At 33.1% G+C, this 17180-nt stretch overlaps 2 protein-coding genes across 2 annotated transcripts; one reads left to right on the top strand and one right to left on the bottom strand.

Moving 5' to 3' along the window:
- Positions 1-451: 451 nt before the first annotated feature.
- Positions 452-10979, bottom strand: LOC110735794 (small RNA degrading nuclease 5-like). Its single transcript, XM_021915979.1, has 14 exons — positions 10727-10979; positions 10542-10598; positions 10343-10408; positions 9526-9659; positions 9328-9440; positions 7992-8117; positions 7838-7908; positions 7102-7161; positions 6814-6869; positions 4437-4497; positions 4071-4338; positions 2626-2807; positions 2244-2539; positions 452-723 (listed from the first exon to the last, which is right to left on the bottom strand). The coding sequence occupies exons 1-14, from the start codon at positions 10943-10945 to the stop codon at positions 600-602; spliced, it is 1833 nt and encodes a 610-aa protein (XP_021771671.1). The 5' UTR covers positions 10946-10979; the 3' UTR covers positions 452-599.
- Positions 10980-14694: 3715 nt separating this feature from the next.
- On the top strand, positions 14695-16409 carry LOC110735793 (thioredoxin M-type, chloroplastic). Its single transcript, XM_021915978.1, has 2 exons — positions 14695-15079; positions 15901-16409. Exons 1-2 carry the CDS (start codon positions 14848-14850, stop codon positions 16218-16220), a joined length of 552 nt encoding a protein of 183 aa, XP_021771670.1. The 5' UTR covers positions 14695-14847; the 3' UTR covers positions 16221-16409.
- Positions 16410-17180: the final 771 nt, after the last annotated feature.

The following is a 17180-nucleotide window of genomic DNA, read 5'->3' as shown; positions in this document are numbered from 1 at the left end:
TTTAAATTTTTTTAAAAAAAAATCAGGGTATAAAACGCTGTCCGAGACAGCGTTTTACCCCAAAAACTTAGTTTGGTAAATAGTTTGACTACGAGTCCACTTTACAAAATAGTTTTGTAATTAGGCTTACTTTGAAAAAAAATCCTTGGTTCATACGCAATTATTGTAATCTGCTAAGTTATGACACCTTTTTTTTTTTTTTTTTTGAAGATATTTACTGTATTAATTTCAGTAACATATATACAGTGTATACATAAAAAATATATATATATTTGCCTGTCAAAAAAAAAAAAAAAAAAAAAAAAAAAAAAAAAAATTCTGGATTTCTTTTCGAGGTATTAACTGGCTAAGTGTCTGGGAATTTTTGCAAGAAAAAACCTTAGTCAGAAATGAATCTAACCTTTCTCTTTGTAGAGCGTTTTAAATTGTGTTACTTAGATATAAAAACAAATTTAATTAAAAAAAGCACTCATTATATGAAATTCTAGTTAATGCTCTTCATTCTGGGTATGGTCAGTTGAGAATGGATTGACGACCTCAGATTTTTCATTCTACAAATGGTGTACATGATGTAGAACATCCTGTTTAACATTTAGAAATCAATGTTTTATACCCACAAAGCAGAGACCTACTTCAGCCTGGGCCTGGAGCTCTTCCAAGACCTTAATGAGTTTCTCACGGCATACTTCGGTTTTGGATTCTTCTGTCAGCATCTTTCGCAATCTGCAAGTACATAGCAGAAGAATGTCAACTATGAAATCACCAGCACATAAAAGAATGTACCTGGGACAAAGGAAAACTTCCATGTCAAACATAAAACAAAGAAACAGCAGTAATGATTCATCAGTTCACCACGGATCTACCACCATCTCCAGAAAGGGAAGAAAAATAACTCCAATGTGATGTCATTTGACTCATTTCGATAAGATTAGACCAAAAACATTCTAAAATTTGGACACATCAGTTTAGTCATCGGCTGCATAAGTAAGTTCCAAAGTGAGAAAAAATATGCTCAAGCAAATTGGGATGACCAGAGGTTGACAGAAGCAGCAAATGAGAAAAGGGTAGCATCACTAGCATGGATGATAAAAGGGTAGCAAATGAGTAAAGCCCAGTAAAATGATGGAAACCCAGTAAGTAGCATGGATGTAGATTACACTGCCAATGTCGCCAAAGAGATTTAATGAAGAGGGATCAGCAAGCATCATAAGAAAGTTGTTCCACTACAGCGTAAGCAGCATAATTAGGTGAACTGTACAACAGGCAGCACAGGACCAGGATGCAGCAATGCAGTCATGACAGCATCACCGGAAGATATGGTCAGAGGAAAAACTAGTAATTATTTATAGTTCAGAATTGTTGCAAAAGGGGAACTAATATCAGATATGACGTTGGCAAACAGAAGATGATAGGATTGCCTGGGTGCAAAACAGCCTTAAAGTAACTAGTAATAAAAAAAAATAATTTTCAATGAAAGCTAAAAAAAGGAGAGAGAGAGAGAGAAACATATAAAGGTCTCTAACATAGATCTTCAGAATTCACTTCTAAGATTCTGTTGGCCCCCTTTCTAAAGCTATATCAGAAGGGCTGAGGCAGATGCCAATGCCTTCGGACATTCTGACTTTAAGCTATAATCCAATGGGAATTTTAAATGCCTGATCAACCTGTTGCTAGCTCTTGCAGGATAAATAGCAGACAGACCACGCCTGATTGTCACCCCAAATAAGAGGATCCAATCTTGGTGTGAATCGTGTGATTCCAAGGGTAAGGCTACAAACATTGGCCTAACCTCAGACCATGTATGAGAAAGCCACATGAGAGGCATTAGGCTAATGGTAGGACCACTATAGTTGATTAGTTGACATGTAACAATAGGAAACGAAAACAATGGTTTAAGGATGAGACTAGGAAGAAGTATCCGGTGTTAAAGCAGAATATGTGAAATACTAGAGCAGTTCTTTTGACATGACATCTGTCACAACCAATTAAAAATGCCATCAATCACTATAGCATTACAACCAGATTTTTACTAATCACACAATCGTTAAATTCTCCAGCAAATTCACTGGTCTTTAATTATTAAAGAAAGGGCTGGTGTCGGCACATCCGACAAACAAGCACTGCCATTAATGGCAATTGTTGATAGCTGGATAATGTGGACTTATATCATACTTTATGTTAAGTAATATGACATATGACAGAAGGGGTTGAGGAATACTTTATCAGCTGTCAAGAAAAATTACCTGTGGATTATTGCAGTGTCTCCCTGACCGGTAAATACAATAAACATACTATTCACGGGTAAATTAGAATAGAGCTTGTAAATTCTGGCGTCTGTACGGGTTAGAATCTCTTTGAATGTTGAAGGTAAACTACACTTTATTCCCTTCCTTGCAGAAGACTTATTTCGACAAGTGAGAAATGCCATCAACTCAGCAAGCCGTGCATTAAATTTTTCGTCGTCATCTGCTTGTTTTTTTAGATAGGAATTTATTTCAGAGAACTGAGTCCACACAAAATGCACCTTGTCATTTTTTACCTGGAAAATGCATAAATATTGCTCAATACCGAAGTTCTACCACCCACAAAAATAAAAGAGAAGACGCTGCATTAGATATTAAAAACCTCTTTTGAAGCTCTAGATAGTGCATCATCATCAGATGAGACAGGAAATGCATGGCATGTTCCAGAAGAATAACGCTTCACAATCGAAATATCATCAATGAAAGATGATGTTTTGCCAGACTCACTCAACACATTGAGAAGCTTCTTTCGCAAAAATTGTCGAGGTGAGCCAAAATCAGGCCCTAAAATCAGGAAAACATAAAAGTATGAGTCATAAGAAAGAAGCTTCACAAACTGCTTATGCAGAGGTAGAATATCCAATATCCAAACAGAAGAAAGGTTAGTTATGGAAAATCAAAGAAGCTTGTAGAACATCGAAGCAATGCCACATAATAAACATAATTCGATGACTAAGTTGAAAAATCATACTTCCTTCGTTTCTTAATAGATGCATCATATTCCCTTTAGGGATGTTTCTCAATAGATGCATCTTTTCTCTTTTAGAAACTTTTATTGTGTGAACTTACTTTTATGTCCTCAACTTTGTTTCATAGATGTGGTGACCAACTCACATGCACCTACTTTACCTTCTCTCTTTCAAACAAATCACATGGACAACTATGTAAATAGCACACTTTCTCTCCTTCACCTTGGTTTGTGTGTCATTTCTCTATGATGCATCTATTTAGAAAAGGAGGAAGTACAAATTTTAGGTCAGGTAACCATGTGTTCAGATAGGCTAATGTGAAAGTTCTCTTGTCTTCTCAAGAAATGCGCACATAATTACTCTTGTGTGGATAGATATTCCTCCAAGCCACGACAAATCTCATAGTCTACTTGGCTTGTCCCTTATAATCTTACCGCAAGAATTTTCTCTCAGAGCAGGATTTTATTCTCTCCAACAAAAAAAATAAAAAGAGGTTGATTAACAGCAGTATTAGGTAAAGAGATGAGGAAGTGATATGTTGAACCTAATACATGTTATTAACAAGAAGATATTATATGTGATATGTAGGAAGTAGACAAACAGAGTTGCCTACAGATAGTAACCAGAGAATACGATATGTTGCATCCAGGAGCAAACTTAACAAAACTGGTTGAAGAACAACATGAAAGAGAAAATTCAGAGGCATTTTGACTCAACTTGTTAGCTCTTCTAAACCTAGCATCCTAATAAAGCTTTTGAGGCAGCCCATTTTCAGTTTAAGAAACATTATCAATAGCTTGTGCTGGGTACAAGTAAAACATAAATGTAGGGATGACATCATTATTGAATCTAAGTCAGAACTCTTTCTTACACCATCACAACAACACCACCACCAAAGCCTTAGTTCCAAAATGATTTGAACCAACACAAATTGGCAAAAAGAACTACCCGTGAAAAGTAAAACAAGAAAAGTATAGAAACAAGTTAAAGAGCTAAACAAAGAAGAGTGAGAAAGAGAAAGTCGAAGAGAACAAAAGAAAACATAGGAAAAAGTGGCAAATGATTCAGATTCACTTGCCATTTTTAATCTTTAGCAAAGCCAGTTCCATAGCTGTCCTTGCATCCTCAATGCTGTCATGGCCACATTCTGAATCTTGTATCTGTTTAGAAAGAAATCTTCTGGCAAGCACCCGAAGAGCTGTTTTATATGAGCCCCCACGAGGATGCTTGTATAATATTGCAGTATCAATAACTAAATCATGTGATACTTTTAAGGCCAACAAGTCATTCTCCAATGAGTGCCCAATCAAGATCGTCTCTTTATAAACAAGCTTCAAAAATTCTTCCTGTATCAGGAAAGCAAACAAGATTCAACTCAGCATCAGCAACAATATCACTACCACTTTAACATCCAGTAAGAAATAAAAAGGAAAACACATCATACCTGAATGTCTTCAAGACTAGTAGATACATCAGACAACATTTCTGGCGTGATTCCACTATATCTGAAAAAAAAAATGTTGCCAAATAGTCAGATCAGTGAATTAACCAAGAGTATATTTCACAATATTGAAGCATAGTTCAGAATATGAAAGAAGAAAAAACAGATTATGATGCTTCCACTTGACCACTTCAGAAAGTTCCATATACTTGGTATATATCTTTACATAAACAGAAAAAAGATCCAAAATAAACAACCTTATATGATGATAGTGGCATATTCTTGCAAGAAGTGTCATTTATGGAATTATGGGATGTATACCTTGCACATCCCATTTCCCACACCTTAAAAGAGGGTGTGGGAATACATACATTGAAAATAGCATTTCTAATTTCAATATACATGAAACATAGTTCTAAAATGGGGTTATGGGGTACAATTATGAAAGAAAAAGGAAAACTTCAGCAAATCAAGAGTTGAGTATTTTACACATCCCAATTCCCACATCAAGAAAGAGGTCAAAATGTTTGGGGATTCTGACATGCTTGAGCTTCTTTGTCATCAGGTTTAGGTAAATAAAATGTTGAACCTGTTTCTAATATTTCTATTTTATAAAATTTTACCATAATACACCAACTTGTTTACCTTTCCCAATTGAACCATCCCAAAATTTCCCCAATTTTTCGTGCCATTAATTACTTATCTATAAAATACTCTTATATCTATATCCAGAGCTTCATTAAATGTCATTATATACTTCATTTTTTTGAACTTTTCCCATATAATACCCCTACTTTTAAGAATATTACACACTCCCTCAACTACCATTAATTACCGTGAAAATGAGAAATAGGCACTATATTATGGTACAGACTACAGAGGGAGTAGTTAAACTATCATTTTGCATACGTTTTCGATGTCAATCCTTGCCTTTCATTTTCATGATGATCCTGCGTCAGCAACTCACATGTTCTTCCATTCTTCTGTAGACATTATTTGGCTTCGGAAATTAAGGCCATCCTATGACAAGAAAGATGAGCAATCGATGGAAATTTAGACTTGTAGGTATCTGAGGATAGTGACTTGATGGTGCAAATGGGGGAAACTTAAAAAATATTTTTCTTGCAAGTCTCTTCTTAAATTTCTTAACCTGGCCATCTTCATACCCTTGTTACAGAGCTGCCAAAATGATTTAAAAGGCTATGGACACATTATCGTAAACCTCAAGCTTTTGCATGAGCTACAAGGCTTCGACTCTTTGAGTAAAAACAGTGCTATGCAGTCCCAGCAGTGAACTTAGCTTGCATATCTTCCTTCACTGTTAGGCGGCTCCACATCTTTAGGAAGTTTGCCTCGTGTGGGAGTTGAGAATTTGCCCCTATCGGGCCTACTCTAGTGGTGAAGTTATTGCAATTGAACATTGAAGGGTTTAGAACGACCAATAAGAAGAAGCTACCATCACAAGTTCTTTTATAGCAATTTCCTGGTGTATGTGGTTAATACAGATTTCGTACATCTTCTCTTACTCCCAACTACGGTATAGTTACTTATTTAGTTTCCCTGTGGTGAATAGGAGTTTAATTGTTATTTGATTTCGGAAATACATAGTAATTGGGTGTCTTTGTATGCTTTCTTCACAACAAACATCTTATACTCCTAATTTGTAAACTAACTTTTCATTCACCTATTATATGATTTTATTTTATTAATATAAATAAAAAAAAATTAAAAAACAACAAAAAAAAAAAAGAGCTGTTAGGTATTAAGCCCTAAAAGCTAATCTTACAACTATGTGAAAACCACAAACCATTTCAGAAATGAGTAATTAAATTTATTTTTCTATATATAAAAAATATTATTAGAGAACCTAAAAAATGCAAGCAACCTTCAAAGTGACCTCATCCCAAGTATGCACTGTGCATCCAACTTCTTGGACCAGAAAAGGGATAATTGGAACACATGTTTAGGAAAGAACCTTAAGTATAAAATGCTGCCACCATCTCCCTATTCTGGCAACTGATAGTCCAAAAATAGTTCAATTAAGAGGCCAGAGATGACTTAAACAAAACCCCAATATTATAGGATTTTGATCGCTAAATTAAGTTTAAGGGCAAAGGAAATTTCAGCTACTTTCAACTTTTAAGTAAATATTATGATTCCTGTAAGTGTACTGTGTAGCTTAGAGATAAAAATACAGTGGTCTGATCATTTAATAAATTAGGGGTCATATGTCAGTAGCTAATGAGAAAAAAAAAAAAAAAAAAAGAAGAAGAAAAAAAAATAACACTAGCAACTCTGACACTGGAATCTGAAAAAAAAAAAAAAGAAGTCGTAGGCACAACAGAAAAACATGAATCAGAGACAGCTTGTGTTGTAATACCTTGTGTTGTAATCAGTAATTGGATTCGATGGCTTGACCAGCTTGTCCAATATGACCTGGAATTATATAGCATATACAGACTTCAGAAGGCAGATAGAAGAAAAGAATCAGGGATTCACCAGTATTAAACAGTCTAACGTCCTAACAATCACTCTTCACAAAGAGCAACATCAGGTGAACAACATTAATTATAGATAGAGACATTAACTTTCATTTATTTATTTAAGAGATCTCAAAGTAGCTGCAATGTGTGGTCATACAGATCATAGATATACAATAAGAACGCACCTGACCTTCAACATCTACGAGTGTCACCCGCGTCAGCTCAAATCCATTGCATGTGATACACTAGAAAAACAGCATGTATTTAGAAGCTTAATGCAAGATAAAAGTTATAGTGCATATCAGACCCATAAAGGAAAAACATATAAATAAACAACAGTTACCAATGACTATATTTTACAGTCTCTACACTTCATGATGACACATTGACACGTAACAAAGATCAAACAAACATAATACCTCTAAAAGCCCCTAGGCCTCAAAAATTTAGAACTACTGGTAGAGTTAGCATCTTCTCTTCAATTGACACATCATTGCATATTTGCACAAACCATCTTCATTTAATGATTAAACTCATAATAACTGAGTAAGTGAGTAACTAGTGACTAGAGACTAGAGACTATAAACTAAGAATCTGAACAGAAGACATCAGCATTCATCTAATTTCAGAATCCTTGACGTAAATAACTAAATATTCATGCCCAAAGCTCCATCCAACATAAAGAAAGGTGGCATCAAACTTTTATTTTATTATTAAGAGAACAGAGAAGAATTAAAACAAAACAGGAACTTCTTAGGGACAATGACCAGCAAAAAATAAAATTTGCCTTCCCACTTCATAAACATCACCCATGGCTTTAAAGATGCTTAAGGATGAAACTGGAAGCTTGTGACGGAATAAAAATCGCAGATAACAGAAAAGCTAATTCCATCACAAAGTAGACGCTATGTCACATCTTACCATCTCGCAATCAAGAGCTAACATTTCACAAGGAAAAGACCCAGGAGGTGCAGAGAGGGTAGAACAGAAACCTACATTATGTACAAAATATGATCAAACAGAAGGCACTGCTCCAACAAAGCATAATATAGAAGTAAGGAAAACAGAGCATTACCAGGTTGATTGAGGCAATACCCATTATCCTCCAGTTGTTTTGCAGTGAGAGTATAATATGTCAGAGGGAATGGTATATTCTTCAAGAGCTCAGTTGGGGATAATATGTTTGGAGTGGTATTCGTTTCTGTATTGGTAGACAAGTATTAGCATCGGAAAAAATGATCATTTCGTGCTACACACAATGCAGAAAATAGCACAAAATCAAGGTTCTGGGGAGTGAAAAAACTCTTATAAAGAATCTAAATCAGCAGCTAGAAGTTTAGGTACACACTTTAGATTGTCTGTTAATCCGATCAAGGTCAAATAGGCAATTACTACTCGGACACTGCAAATTATACACAGGCCCGGTCAAATAACTTTTATTTATTAAAATAGACTCAATGGCTAGTGCTTAGTAAACAAGGTTCTAGGATACACCTTGTAATTTGAATGGAATAGAATTGTAGAGCAGCTAGAGCTTATCGAAAGCAAATGCAAACCAAACAGAAATAGAGGCCACCATGTACTTTATCCGACAACAGCGTTTGAAAAAAAAAAATCAACTTGCAAGAAAAGAGTCCTACAGACTAAGCTCAAAGGACAGCGCTGACCACAATGCTTCATCAATTCTGTGTGTTAAAATAGATTGCAGAAATTAAATTAACGTAACCGCATCCTTTTTGCACGTCTCATCGGAAAAACCTTGCACAGATCTTTCTAAGCACTTAGGCAGAAGCCAGAAGAGCTTGGGCTTCAGCGCCCAGGCAAACCTTTTCAAATACAGACCAACAAAGATGCCAGCAACCAAGCTTGGGGTCGGCTGAATAGCTGAGCCTATATATGTTTTCTTAAAATTGATGGTCCACAGACTCCACACCAACCTCACTAATGGTCATAACCCCCATCCTTAAGTTGGTCGTTTTATAGATTTTTGCTTGCAAGGGTAAAACATTTCTCTTAGGGCTTTTTTCAGATCAGTCAACCCAACGCTCCAGTCTTCAAGAAATGGAGAGAACTTTTCCTAACTTTCCTGATTGTGTGGCCCAATCAGCAGTTTCTCCATCTCATGGGTTTATTTTTATTGGTTCAAAGGTATTTTTACCCAAAAAAGTAACCATTAACTTGATATGAAATCATCTACTCGATCAGTAGATAATCAGAGCATAAATGAATAAACATTGTGCACAACTACACAATAAGAAGTTAAGAAGATGAATCAACAGGTGCATAATCAGGAGGAATCAAAAGGAAGATGAACAAAGAGTGAGAGATGGATGGAGGCGAGAACGGTGAGATAGCTAAAGGAATGGACTCTATAATCATTAAAAGTAATGATACAATTAGAGTTTGGATACCTTTTACAGAAGACTCGTTAGGTATCCTGGGGGCTAAATCAGGTTCATCTCTTTTCCTTTTGAACTTGCATGTCAGAAGGGCATCAATTGTCTGAATACCATCTAATAAACAGCTAGCACAGGAAACAAAACACTCACAAGGTAAACAAAAAAAAGATATCAAAATAAAATTAAAACAGAATCAATGCCATAACCAACCTTAAAGCCTGAACTGCCCTTGGATTCCCACAACACTTTTTTAAATTGCTAAACTTTTTTGTGTGTGACAAATATAATGCTGCATCAAGACCTGGAACATATAGAAGTGCGACTTTTGGGATGAGGGGCTTGTTCTGCACCACATAATGTAGGTAAATCAGCAATTATAAAAAATGCAAATGAGTTTTTATGCGTTCTAATTAGATGTCAAACTACTAAGCAATTTTGCCCAAGTGTTGTCTTCTCACCTAGGACTTAGGAGGTAGAAAAGAAGTGCATAGCTAATTTTTCACATTTAAATCAAAGTTCTATCTTGAGCAGGCTCGTGATAGTTTAAGTCGTAGGCCCAAGCTCATACGCAATCCATCTTATATTAGATACCATCCCACAAGGACAGCACCAAGACCACAAACATAGTAATCAATAATCCACAATATATCATTGTAGACACAATATAAGTATAGTTTTTCATATATTTCTTCCCTCTTTAATTGTATATTTGCAGGCTTGAATTTGTATGGTTTACGATCATATTTTTGAATCAGAACTTCAATCATGTAATTAATCAGTGCTGCAGAGGAATAACTCAAACTAAACTAGGCCAAAGCCGGAAATAATTGAAGGTATCATTAAATAAAAGTCTTCATCCCTAGTTTTCCCCACATTACATTTCAACAAATTACATCTTCTATTAGCAAGAAAATTACAGGTCTCTTCACACATTGTCATCCTAATTCACAAATCACAAGTAAGCTGAACCGAGAACCCGAATTCGCGAGAATAACATAGCAAATAATCGTCAAAATCGAACACTTACTTTGATAAAAACCCAAGGAGGCATATAACCATCAGCAAGCACCCATGTTACAAGCCCTTGAACATCCTACAATCAAATTTACAACTCCTTCAAAAAACAAACTTATACAAAAATTTCAAAAAATCAACATAATAGTAAAATTTAATTACACTACATAAAACTAAATTGAATAGAATTATATAAATTTAAGACAACATACTTCCAAACTCAGAGTAGAATTAGCCTCCGTTGTATTAAGCACAACCTCAGCTTTTGCCTAATAACCATAAAAAATGTCACATTAATTCAACTCATAAAATTATCTACATAATCCAAAACCATATAATACGAAAATTAAACAAAGTATAATACAAAGAAGGAGAGAGAGAGTAGGTTATTGATTACCTGAGGTCCATAAATGTCGAAATAAGATTTGGAAGAAATTTCATTGGATTGTTCGTCAGTAGAAATTAGGGTTTCTTTAGTGGGTTCAGCGGAACTCATAATTAAATTTCTGGAAATTAATTTAGGGGAGAATGATGAAGAAGAAGAAGGAAGAAGAAAGGAGAGAGAGTGTGGGAATGGCGGAGGAGAAGAAGAGAGAGGAGTAGAAAGAGGAAACATAACTCACTTTCTTATGATTGTGTCAAGTGTTTGGGCCTTTACTTGTTATTATGGGCCATATCATCATAAGTCACAACTCATGAGTTAGATAGGTTATAACTTATACTTCCTGTTCTTTTAATATTTGCACCATAGTGGAAACACTGAAAGGAAAGAATAGCTTAGTTGATTAGAGTTTATCTGGCGATTTTAGGGTTATATCGTGCTTCAAATTCAACATGAGTAAGGGTGGGTTGAGTGTTTTGATAACGAATTTGTACGGGGTGTTCTCTGTATGGTAGAGAGAAGGTTCCAAGCTAGCAGCTGGCTCGTGAGCACGAAACAACATATGTGAGCGTTGAGTTAGAGGGCACTCTAGTCTATTGACAACAAGAGTGGATTCGAGGGTTGATGGGGGTTTGTGACGACTGGGCTGATTGAGACGGTTACAAAACTTTTTGGGCTCTTATGATTCAAAAGTTTTGAGACGACATTTTGGGCTCTTATGATTCAAAAGTTTTTGAATACAACAATATTAGTATACACTTTTAAAGTTAGAGCATACCCGTGCTAATGCACGGGATATGTTATTCGCAAAAGAAAACAACACAAAGTGAAATGTTGGTTGTTATTAGAGTCCCTTGAAAAAAAAAATAATAACAAAAAAATAAAAGAGACTAGGAAATTAGTGGGATAAGAAATTATTGGCAGTTTCTTATATATAAATACTAGATGTAAACCCGTGCGATGCACGGTTTTTTCATCTAAGATTTTTAATTATTTGATTTATTGTAATTAATAATTATAGACAAAATTACAAAAGTTTAATATTTTTTTTTTTTACTATAATTTATAATGAATTTATTAAATATAAATAAATTGTAAATATGATATTTTTTCTGTTATATATAATCTTTAATGTGAAATGATAAATTTTTAATAATTTAAATCCTAAATCATTATTCATTGTTTTACCATATCTTTTATTTCGATAGAATCACCAACTTCGTCCACAACCAACCTACTACATCAATGGATAAATTAAACCGTGAAATGTTAGCCAAATTGAAATTGATATAAATTAAATCTTTACATGTATATAAAATAAATCAATATATTTACCAATAAATGAAAAATTGTTGCGATATAAAATCAAATTTATGCATTGGAATTTTTCCATCATCTCCAAAAGTAACCAAAGTCGTCCATATTTTAAGTATACAAAATCTAATCGTATGCCATTACATAAACAAATAATCGTTAAGTATCCTAAATAAATACAATGTAACTAATAATTACAAATATAAATTTAAACATAGGATTTTAAAAATTACCCGGACATTGATGACCTAAAACTAACACAAAATTACTAACACAAAATTCACTTGATGGGGTTTTGTATTGATACGAAATTTTATTTATATCGTATGATGTGTTAGATCTGCATGTACAAAAATATTTAGTAAATAAAACATAAACATATAATCGTTGAGTATCCCAAATTAATACAATGTAAGTAATAATTAGAAATACTAATTTAAACATAGGATTTTAAAAATTAAGCTAAAAATTACCCGGCCATTGATGACCAAAAATTAACACAAAATTCGCTTGATGGGGTTTTTTATTGATACGAAATTTTGTTTATGTCGTATGATGTGTCAATTTATAATGGTAGGTATCACAAATTTTAATTTAATCATAATTAACGAACAATTTGTATTTCTTATCATAAAATATCAAAATTTATCTTATAATGATAGGTATCAAACTTTATTATAAGCGTTTATCATTTAATATTTTTTAGTATTTTTTTTTTTTGGATTTCTTATACTCGTAGTATTGAATTAATAAATTTATCTTTTCCTATATTTTTACTTTATTTTTTTCATTAAAATAATTTAATTCGTGGATTATAATCTACGTGGCATTAAAATTTTAGATATATCAAATCTAATTTGTTACTTTTATCTAAGTGGCGACATAATTTTTTAATTCGAAAATAAAATACAAATCTTTCTTCTTATTGGTCGAAATAAGTATGTTTCTTACGTGGCGCTCCGATTGCTCTTGAAAAATGCCTACTTTATTTATATATATTAGATTAGATTATTTAAAAATAAAAATTAAAAAAAAAAAAAAAATAATTCAAATACATAAGATTTTGGTACTGGGTTTTTGATGAATTCTGGTGAAGTGTGATAAAAATGATTGTTAAATTATAATGTAAATATCTCTTCTTTTAATTAAATATATAATTAAGTTTAAAATTATGCATTGATAGGTGTGATAAATTAAAACATGTTAATGTATATAATAGTCTGATAAAAACAAACTTAGCCCCTATTAATTCCCAAGGTTTTTACTACATCTCCTCTTTCTTTTTCTCCTCAAAGTTCCAAGGGGAAGTAGCTTAGAATGGGGAGTTTGGGTAGGTAAGTTTGGGTAGGTATATAAAGGGATGGGAATATGAGATAGAAGAACTCGTTTTAAGTGACAAGGATAAGGGGATTAGGTAAATGATAAAGTAAGGTCATAAACTAAGTTCATCAATATAACTATAGTTTAGTAAAAAGAGCATATTTATTTAAAAAAAAAATGTTCAACAAAAATCAGTTGTTTCACCAAATAAGTTTAACAAAATGAGTTGAAAAGAACAATTTCTTTAATAAAATTTTGTAAGGGGGTGTTTGGTTCATCAAATTGGAATGGATTGGTATGAAATCTCATACTAAAGAGGTATGGATTTTAAAACTCATACTAGTCTAAAGTTGTTTAGTTTTATTGTTGGAATGGATTCTATCCTTTATTAATAGAAGATTGTAAATCTTAAGGAGTGGTTTGGTTGGATCATTTGAATGGATTGGAATGGAGTTAGAATCCATTCCATTTAATTTTTTGTTTAGTTGAGGTTTTTAGTAATGAAATCTCATACCCAAGGGATTCTCACTCCCCACCCCCCCCCCCATACTCATGGAATCTCATACCCACCCCCTCCTCCTAATATTCACAATCCAATCTATCTATTAATGAAGGATAAAATCCATTCCAATAATAAAACCAAACAACTTTGGAATAGTATGAATTTTAGAATCCATATCTCTCTATAAATATAGTGGGGTAAGGTTATAAGGGCGAATTATATGTGTATTTTTACCCTCATGTACTCCTAAAAGTATTATTCGGTAAGTCTTATCCACCTAATCAAACATTAGATTTCACATCTATTCTTTCTTATCCAATTATCTCTATCCTTATCCCCTTAACCCACCTACTAAACGCCCCAGAACTTACCAAGATTCCTCTTTAAGCCTTCAAAATAAGTTTCTACAATATATGATCAATTCAAACATACCACAATGACATTTATATAGAAAACCATATGTCATGTGTAAATTCAAATAAATTGGCTACAATTCAATGTGACACATTAAAATAAAAAACGTTACAAAAAAAAATCTTATAAACAACCCAAAAAAAAAAAAAAACTCCATAAAAAATAACTCAGCTGACTCTGATCTCAATAATTATATAAATCATCACAAAACCGTTTCATACAAGATTTTTTCCGAAACCAATCAAGCAAAGCAACATGTACTGGTATCACACTGCCCATTCATTACCCTCATTTGATTCATTGTCATTTACCACCACAAGACCAATTGACCAATGACATGAAATTACAATGTGGTCCTCATTAAAAAATTAAAAAAAAAAAAATATATATGAAAAGGGCCACAAATGAATGTGATCCACATGAATTTGATCATTCTTAAGAACCTCAGAAAATTTCTCCAAGTTATCCACACTTCAACAAAATCTAAATCCAACATTTTCCTTCACAATACTTGTTGTTTATACAATAGTTTTTTTCCCATCAAAAAAATATAAACTTGTAACATTATTATCATCTATCTAAAATTATGGCTATAGAAAACTGTTTACAGTTGAGCACATCAGCAAGTGTAGGAACAGTTGCTGTTAAATCTCATGCTCATCATCTTCCACCTTCCAAGCTTGCTCTCCCGAGTTTTCGATGTATAAAGAGATCAGTTCCGGCATTATCTTCATCGGTTTCGTCTTCTTTCGTGTCGTCCCCTCGACGAGCACGGTACTCTAGCGTTATTTGTAAGGCTAGTGAAGCTGTTAAGCAAGGTTAGTTTTTGCTCATCTTTCTTTCAATGGAGATATATATTTAATTTGTATTATGTGTTTTTTTTTAAGTATTTCATATAATAAGTTATAGGAAATTGTAGATTATTGGTCACTTTGTGAGTTTTTGTAAAGATAGTTTTGCTGTAACATGTGATGATATTATCAAATTGATTAGCCCTTTGTTGATTAGCGTTTCTATAATAATACATCCGGGCATTGCCATAAGGCATACACATGAAAAGGTTCGTTTCCCGGAAAGTCATCTGGTGTGATGTATGGTTAAAATCTACGTACATACATAATAGAAAATAAACAAGTGGAACAATTGAAAATCTAGATTACTAATTCGATTTTTAATTGTGAAAACTTGACCGATACGTAGGAGGTTTAATTGACTTTATTATAACAAGAGGTAAGTGGCTTGGAGTAGTTGAGATATTAAAAAGTACGAAAAGATAGTGAATTTAATAGTTAATTGAAAATTAAAGGATGTGAGATGAGGAAAAATAAATAAGTAAATTATGAGTAGATCGAGAGTGAAGGTCATACGAAAACAAAAGTGTTTTAAAACTTTACTACTGTAAATTAAAGTGTAAAAAAAAAAAAAAAAAAAATGGACTAAGGCTGGCAAGTGCAACACATACTGAAGGTTAAGGGCTTGGTTAGGTACTGAACAGAGAAAATAGGTAATCTTTGTTCAAGAATTGACACCAAGTATTACACTGCAATTCATTTTATTATTTATTAACCAATGATAATTATCATAACAAAATCAAAATATTTATTGTTCACATTTTGGTTATTGGTGTTTATGTTTATAGTCCAAGATGTGAATGACTCAAGTTGGAAAGAGCTAGTCCTAGAGAGCCAAGTCCCAGTGATGGTAGACTTTTGGGCACCATGGTGTGGACCTTGCAAGCTGATTGCTCCGGTGATCGACGAGTTGGCGAAAGAATACACCGGGAAGATTGCAGTTTTCAAGCTGAACACAGATGAAGCACCAAGTATTGCTACACAATACAACATAAGGAGCATTCCTACAGTGTTGTTCTTTAAGAATGGAGAAAGAAAAGAGAGTATTATTGGTGCTGTTCCCAAGTCTACTTTGACTGATACCATTGAGAAGTATTTAGCTTCTTAGAAAAGAAAATCTAAGTACTAATTAAGATTAAAAGATCAGTCTTTTCTAAATTATGAACAAAAACTACTAAGCAACTTTATTTGATTAGAGTTGCTTTTAGTATTTGTATATCATCATTTGTTGATATTAATGTGATATCTTTGAATGTTTAGAAAATATGATAATTATTACTCTTGTGAATTACTACTACTTTTTAGTGAAATATTGATGATGTTATTTAGTTAAATAAAGTTCTATTTTGTCTAAAATTACGCTATTAGGTAGTAGAGGAATTTATGACAAAATTTACATTTGATTACATTTGAAGGGAAAAAAGTTACATAATTTTTTGAATAAGTTCACTTAATTTTCTTATTGTAACTTTTTTACAAATCAATACTCTCTTAATTTCCATAATAATTGACACATTTTGACTTTTATTATAAATTTGACCATCTTTGCTTGCTATTATATAATGCATTCTTCATTAATACGGAGACTAGCATGTCCTTTCCTCATTCAAGGCAGTCATTTGAAATATCAATACACTATTACACTAATTTGTTAAACATACATACCAACACATTAAGAAATTATTAAAAGATGTAGAGATCTAAAAACCCGATGCATAACATAATCTAAAAGTATATAGAGATCAGATGGAATACGAATTGCTTTCTTTTGGAACTTAATATTACTTGCACGTTAACAAAATAAGATTTGTCACAGCACGTCTACATATGTCGATTTCGATTTGTCTCTACCACTTACCACTTTGGAAATGTCCAAATATGATGTTATATACTTATATTTTTGCTATTATTTCGTGCAACAAATACACAATTTCACAATAAATATGTTACAATGCCTCTAAATAGTATTTTATGACAAACTGTCTCTATACCGTATTTTTCTGAATATGCTTCAATTCTTCCTCGCATATTTATATATTTTTTTAAAAGTTTTATGCTTCAGGGACCA

Source organism: Chenopodium quinoa, unplaced genomic scaffold, assembly GCF_001683475.1.
Source record: "Chenopodium quinoa cultivar QQ74 unplaced genomic scaffold, ASM168347v1, whole genome shotgun sequence".
Lineage (NCBI taxonomy): Eukaryota > Viridiplantae > Streptophyta > Magnoliopsida > Caryophyllales > Amaranthaceae > Chenopodium > Chenopodium quinoa.
Note: the sequence above shows the minus strand (reverse complement) of the source record. Positions and strands in the feature narration are given on the sequence as shown.

Bases quoted from the DNA above. Each gene is read 5' to 3' on its own strand.
- LOC110735794 (XM_021915979.1), bottom strand. From the start codon at position 10,945: ATGTTTCCTCTTTCTACTCCTCTCTCTTCTTCTCCTCCGCCATTCCCA. The intron at 9,660-10,342 runs GTAAGTGTTCGA...TATGTGGTGCAG, and splicing joins CTCCTTGGGTTTTTATCAAA to AACAAGCCCCTCATCCCAAA. The intron at 4,339-4,436 runs GTATGATGTGTT...TTCCTGATACAG, and splicing joins CTAGTCTTGAAGACATTCAG to GAAGAATTTTTGAAGCTTGT.
- LOC110735793 (XM_021915978.1), top strand. From the start codon at position 14,848: ATGGCTATAGAAAACTGTTTACAGTTGAGCACATCAGCAAGTGTAGGA. The intron at 15,080-15,900 runs GTTAGTTTTTGC...TTATGTTTATAG, and splicing joins TAGTGAAGCTGTTAAGCAAG to TCCAAGATGTGAATGACTCA.